The sequence below is a fragment of the Osmerus eperlanus genome, chromosome 6 (assembly GCF_963692335.1).
Source record: "Osmerus eperlanus chromosome 6, fOsmEpe2.1, whole genome shotgun sequence".
In the NCBI taxonomy this organism is placed as follows: domain Eukaryota; kingdom Metazoa; phylum Chordata; class Actinopteri; order Osmeriformes; family Osmeridae; genus Osmerus; species Osmerus eperlanus.
The window spans coordinates 593,099-611,752 of record NC_085023.1 but is presented as its reverse complement, the minus strand read 5'-3'; the positions used below and the strand labels follow the sequence as shown (position 1 = coordinate 611,752).

The 18,654-nt window shown below is 52.9% G+C and overlaps 1 protein-coding gene across 4 annotated transcripts in view; it reads left to right on the top strand.

The window, feature by feature from the left end:
- fbxo11a (F-box protein 11a) overlaps positions 1-18,194 on the top strand; it is a 38,300-nt gene extending 20,106 nt beyond the window's left edge. For 3 of the 4 annotated variants that reach the window (XM_062462895.1, XM_062462894.1, XM_062462896.1), the window contains 16 exons: positions 2,004-2,136; positions 2,316-2,422; positions 2,543-2,654; positions 2,840-2,946; positions 3,018-3,155; positions 3,272-3,489; positions 5,286-5,466; positions 5,543-5,665; positions 5,740-5,825; positions 6,122-6,198; positions 7,993-8,136; positions 13,896-14,006; positions 16,396-16,503; positions 16,683-16,791; positions 16,879-16,977; positions 17,440-18,194. In XM_062462895.1, the coding sequence (XP_062318879.1) occupies positions 2,004-2,136; positions 2,316-2,422; positions 2,543-2,654; positions 2,840-2,946; positions 3,018-3,155; positions 3,272-3,489; positions 5,286-5,466; positions 5,543-5,665; positions 5,740-5,825; positions 6,122-6,198; positions 7,993-8,136; positions 13,896-14,006; positions 16,396-16,503; positions 16,683-16,791; positions 16,879-16,977; positions 17,440-17,569 (1,983 nt within the window). In that variant the 3' untranslated portion in view covers positions 17,570-18,194. The remainder of the gene's footprint in view (positions 1-2,003; positions 2,137-2,315; positions 2,423-2,542; positions 2,655-2,839; positions 2,947-3,017; positions 3,156-3,271; positions 3,490-5,285; positions 5,467-5,542; positions 5,666-5,739; positions 5,826-6,121; positions 6,199-7,992; positions 8,137-13,895; positions 14,007-16,395; positions 16,504-16,682; positions 16,792-16,878; positions 16,978-17,439) is intronic. The other variant, XR_009930583.1, reaches the window with a different exon arrangement.
- Positions 18,195-18,654: the final 460 nt, after the last annotated feature.

Genomic DNA, 18,654 nt, shown 5'->3' with positions numbered 1-18,654 from the left:
TAGCTCTGGGACTGTGTTAGTGGAGGGCTAGCTCTGGTACTGTGTTAGTGGAGGGCTAGCTCTGGGACTGTGTTAGTGGTGGGCTAGCTCTGGTACTGTGTTAGTGGTGGGCTAGCTCTGGGACTGTGTTAGTGGAGGGCTAGCTCTGGGACTGTGTTAGTGGAGGGCTAGCTCTGGGACTGTGTTAGTGGTGGGCTAGCTCTGGGACTGTGTTAGTGGAGGGCTAGCTCTGGGACTGTGTTAGTGGTGGGCTAGCTCTGGGACTGTGTTAGTGGTGGGCTAGCTCTGGGACTGTGTTAGTGGTGGGCTAGCTCTGGTACTGTGTTAGTGGTGGGCTAGCTCTGGTACTGTGTTAGTGGAGGGCTAGCTCTGGTCTGGGACTGTTAGTGGAGGGCTAGCTCTGGTCTGGGACTGTTAGTGGAGGGCTAGCTCTGGTCTGGGACTGTTAGTGGAGGGCTAGCTCTGGTCTGGGACTGTTAGTGGAGGGCTAGCTCTGGTCTGGGACTGTTAGTGGAGGGCTAGCTCTGGTCTGGGACTGTTAGTGGAGGGCTAGCTCTGGTCTGGGACTGTTAGTGGAGGGCTAGCTCTGGGACTGTGTTAGTGGAGGGCTAGCTCTGGTACTGTGTTAGTGGAGGGCTAGCTCTGGGACTGTGTTAGTGGTGGGCTAGCTCTGGGACTGTGTTAGTGGAGGGCTAACTCTGGGACTGTGTTAGTGGTGGGCTAGCTCTGGGACTGTGTTAGTGGAGGGCTAACTCTGGTACTGTGTTAGTGGTGGGCTAGCTCTGGTACTGTGTTAGTGGTGGGCTAGCTCTGGGACTGTGTTAGTGGTGGGCTAGCTCTGGTACTGTGTTAGTGGTGGGCTAGCTCTGGGACTGTGTTAGTGGAGGGCTAGCTCTGGGACTGTGTTAGTGGAGGGCTAGCTCTGGGACTGTGTTAGTGGAGGGCTAGCTCTGGGACTGTGTTAGTGGTGGGCTAGCTCTGGGACTGTGTTAGTGGAGGGCTAGCTCTGGGACTGTGTTAGTGGTGGGCTAGCTCTGGGACTGTGTTAGTGGTGGGCTAGCTCTGGTACTGTGTTAGTGGTGGGCTAGCTCTGGTACTGTGTTAGTGGAGGGCTAGCTCTGGTCTGGGACTGTTAGTGGAGGGCTAGCTCTGGTCTGGGACTGTTAGTGGAGGGCTAGCTCTGGTCTGGGACTGTTAGTGGAGGGCTAGCTCTGGTCTGGGACTGTTAGTGGAGGGCTAGCTCTGGTCTGGGACTGTTAGTGGAGGGCTAGCTCTGGTCTGGGACTGTTAGTGGAGGGCTATCTCTGGTCTGGGACTGTTAGTGGAGGGCTATCTCTGGTCTGGGACTGTTAGTGGAGGGCTAGCTCTGGTCTGGGACTGTGTTAGTGGAGGGCTAGCTCTGGGACTGTGTTAGTGGAGGGCTAGCTCTGGGACTGTGTTAGTGGAGGGCTAGCTCTGGGACTGTGTTAGTGGAGGGCTAGCTCTGGGACTGTGTTAGTGGAGGGCTAGCTCTGGTACTGTGTTAGTGGAGGGCTAGCTCTGGGACTGTGTTAGTGGTGGGCTAGCTCTGGGACTGTGTTAGTGGAGGGCTAACTCTGGTACTGTGTTAGTGGTGGGCTAGCTCTGGGACTGTGTTAGTGGAGGGCTAACTCTGGTACTGTGTTAGTGGTGGGCTAGCTCTGGTACTGTGTTAGTGGTGGGCTAGCTCTGGGACTGTGTTAGTGGTGGGCTAGCTCTGGTACTGTGTTAGTGGTAGGCTAGCTCTGGGACTGTGTTAGTGGAGGGCTAGCTCTGGTACTGTGTTAGTAGTGGGCTAGCTCTGGTACTGTGTTAGTGGAGGGCTAGCTCTGGGACTGTGTTAGTGGTGGGCTAGCTCTGGTACTGTTTTAGTGGTGGGCTAGCTCTGGTACTGTGTTAGTGGAGGGCTAGCTCTGGGACTGTGTTAGTGGTGGGCTAGCTCTATTTGCAGTGGGCTTGCTGGTACTAACGTTGTGTGTGTGCAGTACTATGACACCATCGAGGACGCGCTGGGCGGCGTGCAGGAGGCTCACTTCGACGGCCTGATCTTCGTCCACTCTGGCGTCTACACAGACGAGTGGATCTACATCGAGTCTCCAATCACCATGATTGGAGCTGGTACGCACCCTGTTGCCATCAGATTCCTCAAACTGTCGCTCCTTAAACAAGATTGTAAAACCAAGTTATCACACAAATTGTTTTAATATTGTCTTTAATCCAGTATAATATGGATTCCATACTAGTGTATATACATCGTATGAAGGCTGCATGTGTTCTAACTGGTGTTTGTGATTCAGCGCCAGGGAAAGTGGCAGACAAGGTGGTGATTGAGAACACGAGAGACTCTACGTTTGTGTTCATGGAAGGCTCCGAAGATGCCTATGTGGGATACATGACCATACGGGTGAGATCACCTTATGAGTTATTTACTGGGATGGGATGTGGGGGGGCTTGACTGTGTTCAGGACCAGGTTGTGTCCATGAAGCTCCTGGTCTCAGTGTGTGTGTGTGTGTGTGTCCTCAGTTCAACCCTGATGACAAGTCTGCCCAGCACCACAATGCCCACCACTGCCTGGAGATCACCGTCAACTGCAGCCCCAACATCGACCACTGCATCATCCGCTCCACCTGCACAGGTAAACACCTCCATCTCCTCCTCACCACTCCACCACCTCCTCCTCACCACTCTTTTGCCTGGCTGTGTGTGTGTGTGGAGGAGGAGGAAGGCTGTGGTGGTGTTAAGATGTAGAGTTACGGGTCCATGTTGGTAAGGGACAGGAAGTTGTGTCGTGAGTGATGATTTATTTCCTGTATGTTTCAGTTGGGTCAGCGGTGTGTGTTAGTGGCCAGGGGGCGTGTCCTACCATCAAGCACTGCAACATCAGCGACTGTGAGAACGTGGGGCTGTACATAACCGATCATGCACAGGTAACACACACATACCTGACTACGCATAGATCACGCTCAGGTGTGCGGTTGCTAAGCTCTCTCTCCTCCAGGGCATCTATGAAGACAACGAGATCTCCAACAATGCTCTGGCGGGAATCTGGGTGAAAAACCATGGCAACCCCATCATCAGACGCAACCACATCCACCATGGACGAGATGTGGGGGTCTTCACTTTCGACCATGGCATGGTACACACACACACACACACACATACACACACACACACACACACACACCTGGGTAATGTCTTCACAGAGCAGTGTTTTACAGCCTGCTCCTCCTGCTCCTCCCCCTCCTCCCCCAGGGCTACTTTGAGAGCTGTAACATCCACAGGAACCGCATCGCGGGCTTCGAGGTGAAGGCGTACGCCAACCCCACGGTGGTGCGCTGTGAGATCCACCACGGCCAGACCGGGGGCATCTACGTGCACGAGAAGGGGCGGGGCCAGTTCATAGAGAACAAAATCTATGCCAACAACTTTGCTGGCGTGTGGATCACCTCCAACAGTGACCCAACCATCAGGTTAGTCATCTCAAACAGTGACCCCACCATCAGGTTAGTCATCTCAAACAGTGACCCCACCATCAGGTTAGTCATCTCAAACAGTGACCCCACCATCAGGTTAGTCATCTCAAACAGTGACCCCACCATCAGGTTAGTCATCTCAAACAGTGACCCCACCATCAGGTTAGTCATCTCCAACAGTGACCCCACCATCAGTTTAGTCATCTCCAACGGGGTCACTGAGACTGCGTCTCTGTTTATGGATGGGCGGGCGCACGGATACGGACGGGTAGACTGCGTTTATGGTTCTCCGTAGGCTGTGGGTGCTGAAAACAATTCACCGCCAGAAGAGTAGGTGGCTCAACGTTTTTTTGTAAGTCGTCGTGGAGTGTTTATTTACCTAGGTTATCGAGAAGTCGGAGCAAATTTACAAATTAGCCGTTTCATCAATATAATACGCACATTTTCAGCAACTACACTGCCCATTTCTCGTCACATTTTAATTCAGATGCTGATTTACATGTACTGTTTAGCTGAAATATGAATTGTAAAAACTTACAGCAATGGGGGTCAAAGGATTCTGTTCGTCCTGTTTATCACGACAACCCCGCCCCTGACGCAAGCGGTTCTTAATACTGACCAATCACAGCCAAGGGGGTCTCCGTAGCTCTCCGTCGCTCACGACGGATAGTTAGAAAATTCAGGAGGTGCACGTCGAGCTCTCCGGGGCTCTCCGAGGGCTGACGGAGAGCTCGTAGAGGGCGTTCCACAGAGACGAGGGCGTTCCCATGTGTCCGTTTTTCGTAAAACGCAGAATACGCACATTTTCAGCAACTACACTGCCCATTTCTCGTCACATTTTAATTCAGATGCTGATTTACATGTACTGTTTAGCTGAAATATGAATTGTAAAAACTTACAGCAATGGGGGTCAAAGGATTCTGTTCGTCCTGTTTATCACGACAACCCCGCCCCTGACGCAAGCGGTTCTTAATACTGACCAATCACAGCCAAGGGGGTCTCCGTAGCTCTCCGTCGCTCACGACGGATAGTTAGAAAATTCAGGAGGTGCACGTCGAGCTCTCCGGGGCTCTCCGAGGGCTGACGGAGAGCTTGTAGAGGGCGTTCCACAGAGACGAGGGCGTTCCCATGTGTCCGTTTTTCGTAAAACGCAGAATACGCACATTTTCAGCAACTACACTGCCCATTTCTCGTCACATTTTAATTCAGATGCTGATTTACATGTACTGTTTAGCTGAAATATGAATTGTAAAAACTTACAGCAATGGGGGTCAAAGGATTCTGTTCGTCCTGTTTATCACGACAACCCCGCCCCTGACGCAAGCGGTTCTTAATACTGACCAATCACAGCCAAGGGGGTCTCCGTAGCTCTCCGTCGCTCACGACGGATAGTTAGAAAATTCAGGAGGTGCACGTCGAGCTCTCCGGGGCTCTCCGAGGGCTCTCAGAGAGCTCGTAGAGGGCGTTCAACAGAGACGAGGGCGTTCCCATGTGTCCGTTTTTCGTAAAACGCAGAAGCATATATCGGCCTTAAGTCTCTGTCAGCTGAGACCTACAGTGTCCCCTGGTTACGGTTAGTTGGTTGTTATCAGAGTGCATCTCGGGCCGTGTATTTCTGTCCAGACCCGACCCTGACGAGATTACTGGAGCACACTGGCCTGGTTCACCATCTTCACTAAGAACTAGCTGAAGCTGCCCAGGTGTTCACCCCCGCCAATAACGCAGGTTGCCCCTCTGGTGGTCGTGGTGACCACACATCCTCATGACCGCTGTCCTGATGTTTGTGTTTCCAGGGGCAACGCCATCTTCAATGGTAACCAGGGTGGGGTGTACATCTTTGGGGACGGCCGCGGGCTGATTGAGGGAAATGACATCTACGGGAACGCTCTGGCCGGTATCCAGATCAGAACCAACAGCTGCCCCATCGTACGCCACAACAAGATCCACGACGGCCAGCATGGAGGAATCTACGTGGTGAGGACATGCACACACCACACACACACCACAAACGCAAACACATTAAGTAACACCTCTAATGTTAACCCCCCAGCATGAGAAGGGTCAGGGGGTGATAGAGGAGAACGAGGTGTACAGCAACACGCTGGCAGGGGTCTGGGTGACCACAGGAAGTACTCCAGTCCTGAGGAGGAACCGGATACACAGCGGCAAACAGGTCTGTGTGTCTGCATGTGTAATTGATCTAAAGCAGGAAAAGCTGTTGGTCTAGACCTACCTGTCTGTGTCCAGGTCGGAGTGTATTTCTATGACAACGGCCATGGTGTTCTGGAGGACAACGACATCTACAACCACATGTACTCTGGAGTTCAGATCAGGTCAGTCTCCACTACACATTCACAACCCTGACCACCTGTGTGTGTGTGAGAGAGAGTGTGTGCCATGCTTGTGATGGGGCGTCAGGTGGCTGAGCGGTTAGGGAAGCGGGCTAGTAATCTGAAGGTTGCCAGTTCGATTCCCGGCCGTGCAAATGACGTTGTGTCCTTGGGCAAGGCACTTCACCCTACTTGCCTCGGGGGAATGTCCCTGTACTTACTGTAAGTCGCTCTGGATAAGAGCGTCTGATAAATGACTAAATGTAAATGATGTGCCGGGGTGTTCCTGTGTGTTGCAGGACTGGCAGCAACCCTAAAATAAGAAGGAACAAGATCTGGGGCGGCCAGAACGGAGGCATTCTGGTCTACAACTCAGGTGAGGAGTCCCACTTCTGGGCTAATCCCAATCTGACTGAGGTGTAGTCCCTGGGTCAAAATGGGTCTTCAGTGCTCCCAAAAAAAACTAAAAAACTGTTACCGTGACACCTTACTAGCAGACATATGTTTTTTGTTTTTTTACCATTTCATAAATGATGGAGGCTATGCTGGAGGAAATCATTTTGCTTCCACTTTAGATTAAAATAGATAGGCTAATAGATTGACAATAGTCCAAGCCCCATGGTGCTATCATGTATAGTTCAAAGATTATCAAGGTTGACCTCTTTACATATGCAAACTACTGAAATGTATATCCATAGAATCTAGAACTAACCAGTGGTCAGAATAGAACACACAAATTATGAAATTCAAGTTTATATAACTGTTTATTTAACTATCTAACCGCCAACTGATGAAGTCAGTATTCCGCAGGTTGATAATTGGGTGCTTGCTTAGAAGCAAGCTATTGTTCGCGCACATCACAGTTGCGTCTTGATCAGACAAGAAGACACACTCGATCTTTCTATCAATGCGATTACTATTGATCAAAACAGAACGAGGGTTCGGCTGTACCTACTATTAAACATATTCACGGACATGCACTGCACGAGTGATTAATTGCGATGACGGCTCCAATAGAAGTTATAGCAAGCACATAGAACTTTATATATATATTTTCTAATCGATGTATTTATTCCCAGGTGTTTTGCAATTTCCTTTTATTTTCTTCGTGCCTACACTATATATTATCATTCCAGGTTAAGAATAGCCTACCAATGGAGGTTGCGTTGGAAATCGTTAATCAAACTTTTGTCAGCATTTTGAGTGGAAATTTAATTTGCATTTGTACAGGTGTATTCGTGCACGTCGGGCTGCCCTCGCAACGGAACGACGGTTTAGTGGCCGCTCTGTCCATTCGCGCAACTCACAGTTGCGTATTGATCAGACAAGACGCGCTTATCAACTCTTACTATTGATCAAAACAGAACGAGGGTTCGGCTGTAGCCTACTTGAAACATACTATTGAGAACATATTCACTGACATGCATTGCACGCGTGATGAACACAGCTTCTTTTTTTATCGCAGACTTTCTTTTTTGCCTTAGGCACTTGGGATTTGTCATAGGCGCTCTGGAAAACGGCTTGGGCGTGCACCTACATTTTCTCTATGCAGGAAAAACCCTGCTGAGGTCTAGTCCCACCTCTGGGCTAATCCCAGTCTGACTGAGGTCTAGTCCCACCTCTGGGCTAATTCCAGTCTGACTGAGGTCTAGTCCCACCTCTGGGCTAATCCCAGTCTGACTGAGGTCTAGTCCCACCTCTGGGCTAATCCCAGTCTGACTGAGGTCTAGTCCCACCTCTGGGCCAATCCCAGTCTGACTGAGGTCTAGTCCCACCTCTGGGCTAATCCCAGTCTGACTGAGGTCTAGTCCCACCTCTGGGCTAATCCCAGTCTGACTGAGGTCTAGTCCCACCTCTGGGCTAATCCCAGTCTGACTGAGGTCTAGTCCCACCTCTGGGCTAATCCCAGTCTGACTGAGGTCTAGTCCCACCTCTGGGCTAATCCCAGTCTGACTGAGGTCTAGTCCCACCTCTGGGCTAATCCCAGTCTGACTGAGGTCTAGTCCCACCTCTGGGCTAATCCCAGTCTGACTGAGGTCTAGTCCCACCTCTGGGCTAATCCCAGTCTGACTGAGGTCTAGTCCCACCTCTGGGCTAATCCCAGTCTGACTGAGGTCTAGTCCCACCTCTGGGCTAATCCCAGGCTTGCCTGGTCTGTGGTCTCATTCAGGTTTGGGCTTCATCGAGGACAACGAGATCTTCGACAACGCCATGGCGGGCGTGTGGATCAAGACTGACAGTAACCCCACGCTGAGGAGGAACAAGATCCACGACGGCCGAGACGGAGGCATCTGCATCTTTAACGGAGGGAGAGGTGAGGCAGCATACATGGATGCAAAGAGAGGAGTGGAGAGGGAGGCAGCATGCAGGAAGGAGATGGAGAGGGGGGAGAGGTGAGGCAGCACACATGGATGCAAAGAGAGGAGTGGAGAGGGGGAGGCAGCATGCAGGAAGGAGATGGAGAAGGGGGAGAGGTGAGGCAGCATACATGGATGCAAAGAGAGGAGTGGAGAGGGAGGCAGCATGCAGGAAGGAGATGGAGAAAGGGGGAGGTGGAGAGGTGACGCAGCATGGATGTGAGAAGTGAAAGGTGGGTTTTATCGAAGAACAACCATACCACACCAGGTCTGGTGAGAGAAGAGGTCAGAAGAAGAGGTGTGTGGTGAGGAGAGAGGAAGTGTGAGGGGGAGGTGTGAGGAGAGATGAGGTGTAGTAAGGAGAGGTGTGGTGATGTGAGGGAGAGGAGGTGTGGTGAGGACAGGAGGTGTGTGTGGAGAGATGAGGTGTGGTGAGGGAGAGGAGGTGTGGTGAGGACAGGTGTGTGGAGAGATGAGGAGGTGTGGTGTGGTGAGGGAGAGGAGGTGTGGTGAGGACAGGAGGTGTGTGTGGAGAGATGAGGTGTGGTGTGGTGAGGGAGAGGAGGTGTGGTGAGGACAGGTGTGTGGAGAGATGAGGAGGTGTGGTGTGGTGAGGGAGAGGTGTGGTGAGGACAGGTGTGTGGAGAGATGAGGAGGTGTGGTGTGGTGAGGGAGAGGAGGTGTGGTGAGGGAGAGGAGGTGTGGTGAGGGAGAGGAGGTGTGGTAAGGACAGGAGGTGTGGTAAGGACAGGAGGTGTGTGGAGAGATGAGGAGGTGTGGTGTGGTGAGGGAGAGGAGGTGTGGTGAGGGAGAGGAGGTGTGTTGAGAACAGGAGGTGTGGTGAGGGAGAGGAGGTGTGGTGAGAACAGGAGGTGTGGTGAGGGAGAGGAGGTGTGGTGAGGGAGAGGAGGTGTGTTGAGAACAGGAGGTGTGGTGAGGGAGAGGAGGTGTGGTGAGAACAGGAGGTGTGGTGAGGGAGAGGAGGTGTGGTGAGAACAGGAGGTGTGGTGAGGGAGAGGAGGTGTGGTGAGGGAGAGGAGGTGTGGTGAGGGAGAGGAGGTGTGGTGAGAACAGGAGGTGTGGTGAGGGAGAGGAGGTGTGGTGAGGGAGAGGAGGTGTGTTGAGAACAGGAGGTGTGGTGAGGGAGAGGAGGTGTGGTGAGGGAGAGGAGGTGTGGTCAGGACAGGAGGTGTGGTGAGGACAGGAGGTGTGGTGAGGACAGGAGGTGTGGTGAGGGAGAGGAGGTGTGGTCAGGACAGGAGGTGTGGTGAGAACAGGAGGTGTGGTGAGGACAGGAGGTGTGGTGAGGGAGAGGAGGTGTGGTGAGAGGAGGTGTGGTGAGGGAGAGGAGGTGTGGTCAGAACAGGAGGTGTGGTCAGGACAGGAGGTGTGGTGAGGGAGAGGAGGTGTGGTGAGGGAGAGGAGGTGTGGTCAGGACAGGAGGTGTGGTGAGAACAGGAGGTGTGGTGAGGGAGAGGAGGTGTGGTCAGGACAGGAGGTGTGGTGAGGACAGGAGGTGTGGTGAGGGAGAGGAGGTGTGGTGAGGGAGAGGAGGTGTGGTGAGAACAGGAGGTGTGGTGAGGGAGAGGAGGTGTGGTCAGGACAGGAGGTGTGGTGAGAACAGGAGGTGTGGTGAGGGAGAGGAGGTGTGGTGAGGGAGAGGAGGTGTGGTCAGGACAGGAGGTGTGGTGAGAACAGGAGGTGTGGTGAGGGAGAGGAGGTGTGGTGAGGGAGAGGAGGTGTGTTGAGGGAGAGGAGGTGTGGTGAGAACAGGAGGTGTGGTGAGGGAGAGGAGGTGTGGTGAGAACAGGAGGTGTGGTGAGGGAGAGGAGGTGTGGTCAGGACAGGAGGTGTGGTGAGGACAGGAGGTGTGGTGAGGGAGAGGAGGTGTGGTCAGGACAGGAGGTGTGGTGAGAACAGGAGGTGTGGTGAGGGAGAGGAGGTGTGGTGAGGGAGAGGAGGTGTGGTGAGGACAGGTGTGTGGAGAGATGAGGAGGTGTGGTGTGGTGAGGGAGAGGAGGTGTGGTGAGGACAGGAGGTGTGTGTGGAGAGATGAGGTGTGGTGTGGTGAGGGAGAGGAGGTGTGGTGAGGACAGGTGTGTGGAGAGATGAGGAGGTGTGGTGTGGTGAGGGAGAGGTGTGGTGAGGACAGGTGTGTGGAGAGATGAGGAGGTGTGGTGTGGTGAGGGAGAGGAGGTGTGGTGAGGGAGAGGAGGTGTGGTGAGGGAGAGGAGGTGTGGTAAGGACAGGAGGTGTGGTAAGGACAGGAGGTGTGTGGAGAGATGAGGAGGTGTGGTGTGGTGAGGGAGAGGAGGTGTGGTGAGGGAGAGGAGGTGTGGTGAGGGAGAGGAGGTGTGTTGAGAACAGGAGGTGTGGTGAGGGAGAGGAGGTGTGGTGAGAACAGGAGGTGTGGTGAGGGAGAGGAGGTGTGGTGAGGGAGAGGAGGTGTGTTGAGAACAGGAGGTGTGGTGAGGGAGAGGAGGTGTGGTGAGGGAGAGGAGGTGTGGTGAGAACAGGAGGTGTGGTGAGGGAGAGGAGGTGTGGTGAGAACAGGAGGTGTGGTGAGGGAGAGGAGGTGTGGTCAGGACAGGAGGTGTGGTGAGGACAGGAGGTGTGGTGAGGGAGAGGAGGTGTGGTGAGGGAGAGGAGGTGTGGTGAGGGAGAGGAGGTGTGGTGAGAACAGGAGGTGTGGTGAGGGAGAGGAGGTGTGTTGAGAACAGGAGGTGTGGTGAGGGAGAGGAGGTGTGGTGAGAACAGGAGGTGTGGTGAGGGAGAGGAGGTGTGGTGAGGGAGAGGAGGTGTGGTCAGGACAGGAGGTGTGGTGAGGACAGGAGGTGTGGTGAGGGAGAGGAGGTGTGGTGAGAACAGGAGGTGTGGTGAGGACAGGAGGTGTGGTGAGGGAGAGGAGGTGTGGTGAGGGAGAGGAGGTGTGGTCAGGACAGGAGGTGTGGTGAGAACAGGAGGTGTGGTCAGGACAGGAGGTGTGGTGAGGGAGAGGAGGTGTGGTGAGGGAGAGGAGGTGTGGTCAGGACAGGAGGTGTGGTGAGAACAGGAGGTGTGGTGAGGGAGAGGAGGTGTGGTCAGGACAGGAGGTGTGGTGAGAACAGGAGGTGTGGTGAGGGAGAGGAGGTGTGGTCAGGACAGGAGGTGTGGTGAGAACAGGAGGTGTGGTGAGGGAGAGGAGGTGTGGTCAGGACAGGAGGTGTGGTGAGAACAGGAGGTGTGGTGAGGGAGAGGAGGTGTGGTGAGGGAGAGGAGGTGTGGTCAGGACAGGAGGTGTGGTGAGAACAGGAGGTGTGGTGAGGGAGAGGAGGTGTGGTGAGGGAGAGGAGGTGTGTTGAGGGAGAGGAGGTGTGGTGAGAACAGGAGGTGTGGTGAGGGAGAGGAGGTGTGGTGAGGGAGAGGAGGTGTGGTGAGGGAGAGGAGGTGTGGTGAGAACAGGAGGTGTGGTGAGGGAGAGGAGGTGTGGTGAGGGAGAGGAGGTGTGGTCAGGACAGGAGGTGTGGTGAGAACAGGAGGTGTGGTGAGGGAGAGGAGGTGTGGTGAGGGAGAGGAGGTGTGTTGAGGGAGAGGAGGTGTGGTGAGAACAGGAGGTGTGGTGAGGGAGAGGAGGTGTGGTCAGGACAGGAGGTGTGGTGAGGACAGGAGGTGTGGTGAGGGAGAGGAGGTGTGGTCAGGACAGGAGGTGTGGTGAGAACAGGAGGTGTGGTGAGGGAGAGGAGGTGTGGTGAGGGAGAGGAGGTGTGGTCAGGACAGGAGGTGTGGTGAGGGAGAGGAGGTGTGGTGAGAACAGGAGGTGTGGTGAGGGAGAGGAGGTGTGTTGAGAACAGGAGGTGTGGTGAGGGAGAGGAGGTGTGGTGAGAACAGGAGGTGTGGTGAGGGAGAGGAGGTGTGGTCAGGACAGGAGGTGTGGTGAGGGAGAGGAGGTGTGGTGAGGGAGAGGAGGTGTGGTCAGGACAGGAGGTGTGGTGAGAACAGGAGGTGTGGTGAGGACAGGAGGTGTGGTGAGGGAGAGGAGGTGTGGTCAGGACAGGAGGTGTGGTGAGAACAGGAGGTGTGGTGAGGACAGGAGGTGTGGTGAGGGAGAGGAGGTGTGGTGAGGGAGAGGAGGTGTGGTCAGGACAGGAGGTGTGGTGAGAACAGGAGGTGTGGTCAGGACAGGAGGTGTGGTGAGGGAGAGGAGGTGTGGTGAGGGAGAGGAGGTGTGGTCAGGACAGGAGGTGTGGTGAGAACAGGAGGTGTGGTGAGGGAGAGGAGGTGTGGTCAGGACAGGAGGTGTGGTGAGGACAGGAGGTGTGGTGAGGGAGAGGAGGTGTGGTGAGGGAGAGGAGGTGTGGTGAGAACAGGAGGTGTGGTGAGGGAGAGGAGGTGTGGTGAGAACAGGAGGTGTGGTGAGGGAGAGGAGGTGTGGTGAGAACAGGAGGTGTGGTGAGAACAGGAGGTGTGGTGAGGGAGAGGAGGTGTGGTGAGGGAGAGGAGGTGTGTTGAGGGAGAGGAGGTGTGTTGAGAACAGGAGGTGTGGTGAGGGAGAGGAGGTGTGGTGAGAACAGGAGGTGTGGTGAGGGAGAGGAGGTGTGGTCAGGACAGGAGGTGTGGTGAGGACAGGAGGTGTGGTGAGGGAGAGGAGGTGTGGTCAGGACAGGAGGTGTGGTGAGAACAGGAGGTGTGGTGAGGGAGAGGAGGTGTGGTGAGAACAGGAGGTGTGGTGAGGGAGAGGAGGTGTGTTGAGAACAGGAGGTGTGGTGAGGGAGAGGAGGTGTGGTGAGAACAGGAGGTGTGGTGAGGGAGAGGAGGTGTGGTGAGGGAGAGGAGGTGTGGTGAGGGAGAGGAGGTGTGGTCAGGACAGGAGGTGTGGTGAGAACAGGAGGTGTGGTCAGGACAGGAGGTGTGGTGAGGGAGAGGAGGTGTGGTGAGGGAGAGGAGGTGTGGTCAGGACAGGAGGTGTGGTGAGAACAGGAGGTGTGGTGAGGGAGAGGAGGTGTGGTCAGGACAGGAGGTGTGGTGAGAACAGGAGGTGTGGTGAGGGAGAGGAGGTGTGGTGAGGGAGAGGAGGTGTGGTCAGGACAGGAGGTGTGGTCAGGACAGGAGGTGTGGTGAGGGAGAGGAGGTGTGGTCAGGACAGGAGGTGTGGTGAGGACAGGAGGTGTGGTGAGGGAGAGGAGGTGTGGTGAGGGAGAGGAGGTGTGGTCAGGACAGGAGGTGTGGTCAGGACAGGAGGTGTGGTGAGGGAGAGGAGGTGTGGTGAGGGAGAGGAGGTGTGGTCAGGACAGGAGGTGTGGTCAGGACAGGAGGTGTGGTCAGGACAGGAGGTGTGGTGAGAACAGGAGGTGTGGTGAGGGAGAGGAGGTGTGGTCAGGACAGGAGGTGTGGTCAGGACAGGAGGTGTGGTGAGGGAGAGGAGGTGTGGTGAGGGAGAGGAGGTGTGGTGAGGGAGAGGAGGTGTGGTGAGGGAGAGGAGGTGTGGTCAGGACAGGAGGTGTGGTGAGGACAGGAGGTGTGGTGAGGGAGAGGAGGTGTGGTGAGGGAGAGGAGGTGTGGTCAGGACAGGAGGTGTGGTGAGGGAGAGGAGGTGTGGTGAGAACAGGAGGTGTGGTGAGGGAGAGGAGGTGTGGTGAGGGAGAGGAGGTGTGGTGAGGACAGGAGGTGTGTGGAGAGGAGAGAATAGGTGTATGGTGATAGCAAGGGTGTGTGTGGTGACAGTGGTGCGTCTCTCCAGGAGTTCTGGAGGAGAACGACATCTTCAGGAACGCGCAGGCTGGGGTTCTGATCAGCACCAACAGCCACCCCTCTCTGAGGAAGAACCGCATCTTCGACGGCTTTGCTGCAGGTAAGAACCTCAAACAAGGTGGAGGGAGCTGTTCACTGGAACACATCCCTGTTGACTGGAACAGGTCCCTGTTTACTGGTTACTGGAACAGATCCCTGTTTACTGGTTACTGGAACATATCCCTGTTTACTGGAACAGGTCCCTGTTTACTGGTTACTGGAACAGATCCCTGTTTACTGGTTACTGGAACAGGACCCTGTTTACTGGTTACTGGAACAGATCCCTGTTTACTGGTTACTGGAACAGGACCCTGTTTACTGGTTACTGGAACAGATCCCTGTTTACTGGTTACTGGAACAGATCCATGTTTACGGGTTACTGGAACAGGTCCCTGTTTACGGGTTACTGGAACAGATCCCTGTTTACTGGTTACTGGAACAGATCCCTGTTTACGGGTTACTGGAACAGATCCCTGTTTACGGGTTACTGGAACAGATCCCTGTTTACTGGTTACTGGAACAGGTCCCTGTTTACTGGTTACTGGAACAGGTCCCTGTTTACTGGTTACTGGAACAGGTCCCTGTTTACTGGTTACTGGAACAGATCCCTGTTTACGGGTTACTGGAACAGATCCCTGTTTACGGGTTACTGGAACAGATCCCAGAGGCCTGTTCCAAAAAGCGAGTTTACCGAATAAGTCAGGCTTAGGTCAGTTAGTCAGACTCATTTCTAGTTCATTCGGTTCCATAAAGCCAGCTCAACGTAGTTCGAACTTGGTTACTATAGCAAGTTATGCTGCGAAACTAGCCTGGTCCGGGGCAGGCTAACTGTCAGGCTTAGCCAGGGTTGCCACCTTCAATACAGAAAAATAAGGGATGCCTGCCGCAGCGGGGGCCACACCCCTCAGGGCCACACCCCTCAGGGCCACACCCCTCTGGGCCACGATGACCACAGGCCCGATGACGTGCCAGTGGTGGTAAATCACAACTTAAAACATGTTTTCATAAAAATATTAAGATTGATACATGTACATTATAAAAAGATATCTGCTATTGAAATCAGTGTGAACAGATGCACGCAGTCTTTCTCTATACCACAACTCAAGTGGTCATAGCTGAATACACATCTGCTATTGAAATCAGTGTGAACAGATGCACTCAGTCTTTCTCTATACCACAACTCAAGTGGTCATAGAGTGGTCACACATCTATGACGATAATAAACATAGGCCAACAAAGTTTGACAGTGAGACCACAAAAAATAGGCTTTTGGAGGAACTTGTGAGATTTGTACCATATTTTAGTAACTTATTAAATTAACAGATCCATAACTTATTAACTTTAAATTAAACAATTGCTTTGATACTCAAAAAGGTCTATTGGAAAAAATATATAAAGTGCAGGAGACTTGCAAAGGATCTTCCATGAACATAAAAACATGAGAACTACCAGAAGTAGTAGTGTGCAGTATTTGGGCGTGTCAAGCCTACTTCCTTTTATAAGTGTACTTCTTATTACGTGGGGGTGTATCTGGAGCTGCCTCCGCCATTCTTTTAAATCGACTCTCCGCCAAGAGACCCGCCTGACTCTGATTGGCCATGAACCTGAAAAAAAACGATCAAACCAGCAATGACAGCGAATATTACCCAATCAGGGGCAGACTAGGACTAGTCTTCACAGAATGCAGGTGGGGTGATTTGCATGGTATGCTGCATTGAAGACAACTGAAACTACGGGACAAACCCCATCCCGTATTGATTCAAAACGGTACGCGCCATTTTATTCTCAAATACGGGACGATTCCTTATTTTAAGAGACGGGTGGCAACCCTAGGCTTAACCCGTGTTGTTGCTTAACCAGACGTTCCTGTAACACTGACCCAATGGGAAAACGATTATTTACCATGGACATACTTCACTGTCAGTTCAATATGTAGGCTACATTTATAGAAAATCAACTTAAACGCTTTAGGCTACAACATTTAGCCTAATGCATTAAACAATGATGAACAATGAGTTCAGAATGATACAAACCTACATAGCATACGTTAAACGTATGGCTATGGTAGTTTGTGATTTCAAATGCTTAGGCATCAGACATAGGCCTATATCTCAATGTAAATGATCCCAGTTTATTTATCATAGCTACATAATTGTTAACAGACGCACCTGATTCAAATGAATGGTTGTTATCAGGCTTGGATAACGACCATTCATTTGAATCAGGTGTGTTGGAGCAGGGAAACATCTAAAACATGCAGGACAGGGGGTCCCAGGATTGAGAACCACTGATTTATAGAACCGCTTTAGCCCCAACTGAGTGTTATGGAACTGGTTACTGGAACAGATCCCTGGTTACTGAAACAGATCCCTGGTTACTGAAACAGATGCCTGGTTACTGAAACAGATGCCTGGTTACTGGTAGCTGATCTTCTCCTGCTCCTCCTGTAGGTATAGAGATCACCAACCACGCCACAGCCACTCTGGAGGGAAATCAGATCTTCAACAACCGCTTCGGAGGACTGTTCCTGGCATCTGGTGTCAATGTTACAATGAAAGGTAGACAGGTCATGAACCCTGACACTAACCCTAACTGAGATGATTAATTTGGCACGGGTGAATCTAGACACCATATTGCAGCATGTATATCTGAGGTGTGTTGAATGTTGTTGCACCTGAAGGGCTCAGCCAGAAGTTAATATCCTGTACATGACCCCACCCACTCCTGTCGCCCCCAGATAACAAAATAATGAACAATCAAGATGCCATTGAGAAAGCTGTGAGCAGAGGTCAGTGCCTGTACAAGATTTCCAGTTACACCAGCTATCCAATGCACGATTTTTACAGGTAACAATCTCCCTGTCCATCCTCCCTCACCCTGCTGTACAACCCCCCCTGAGCTGCTACTGACAGCTCCTAATGCCCTCTCCACAGGTGTCACACCTGCAACACAACAGACCGCAACGCCATCTGTGTGAACTGCATTAAGAAGTGCCACCAAGGGCACGACGTGGAGTTCATCAGGCACGACAGGTCAGTCCTCACCCATGACCCCTCACCCATGACCCCTCACCCCCAAGACCCCTCATCCATGACCCCTCACCCATGACCCCTCACCCCCAAGACCCCTCATCCATGACCCCTCACCTCACCCATGACCCCTCCCCCCAAGACCCCTCACCCCCATGACCCCTCACTTCCTCACCCACGACCCCTCACCTCCTCACCCACAACCCCTCACCTCCTCACCCATGACCCCTCACCCATGACCCCTCAACTCCTCATCCATGACCCCTCACCAAAGACCCCTCACCTCCTCACCCATGACCCCTCACCCATGACCCCTCACCCCGACCCCCCTCAACTGGGATCCCCCACCCTGTGTATGATAATTGGCTGTCTTACACACAGACTTTCATCCAGGTGGGACGAGACTCCACCAGGACAGTTTAGTTCCACTGTAAAAGTGCAGTCATGCCTGTGTGTCCTCTGCAGGTTCTTTTGTGACTGTGGAGCGGGGACTCTCTCCAACCCCTGCACGCTGGCCGGAGAGCCCACGCACGACACAGACACGCTGTATGACTCGGCGCCCCCAATAGAGTCAAACACGCTGCAGCACAACTAGGCTGCACACCTGCCTGGGAGAGGAGGAACAGCCGGACATTCACATGACAGTTCAGTTTCACAGAACGTGTACAGATGACTTTTAAAACAAGAGGCCGAGCAGAGGAAGAGAGGATCTATTTAATACAGTCTGCTGTGGACACCACGCCCCCCTGCCCCACTCACACCTGCAACATGATTGGCTGAGAGAAGGCCATGTTGTCGGGGGCTGAGGATAGAGACATGGTGACTCAGGTTATTATGGGATGTTGGGCAGCCAGGCTGTTGGGAGGGGGGTTATGGGGGGGTGTGGCCAGACAGGAGACATGGCCATGACACAATGCTTCCATCCGTCTCCAGGCAACCGTTGCGCTGGTATATATGTACCCTCTCTCCCCTCTAGCACTTCGGGTTTTCTGTTTTCTTTTTTTTAAGGAAAAAAAAATGTTGATATTGATTTTAATGCTCATGTAGTTTTGTATTTTCATGCAAAAATCTTAATGTACTTGAATGTCTTTTATTTTATTAAATATGTATTATAATTTTTTTGGTTATTACACCCTAGACTTGCTGTAATTGTACTCATGTCACAGTGTCTAAGTTCTTTCTATGAAAGAGAACAGAAAAAAAGAATAACACTAAATCTTTTCTCCAGCAATGTTGTTTTTATGTGGGACTCTGAAATAAGGGAAATACATTTAGATTTAAATTCTTTGGATGGTGTGATTTCACAAGACTTCTCACCAAACCAGAGCCTCAGTCCGGAAACCTGGCCGCAGACTGTAACCCTTGTCCACCTGAGGCGCTCTTGTTTCATTAACAGGGACACTGTGGCAATGTTTTGTTGCTGGGGGGGTGATACACACATGCTCTGGGGAGGTGGAGGGAAGCTGGGGGGGTGATACACACATGCTCTGGGGAGGTGGAGGGAAGCTGGGGGGGTGATACACACATGCTCTGGGGAGGTGGAGGGTGCTGAGCGCTCCATCCTGTCCAGAAGAAGCTCCACACCGCAGAGACACGACAGGAAGTCTTGTGAAATCAGCGCCGGCCCGTCTTCTGAAGATTCCTCTTCACGTTAAGTTAAATATTGCTGGAGATGGTTCC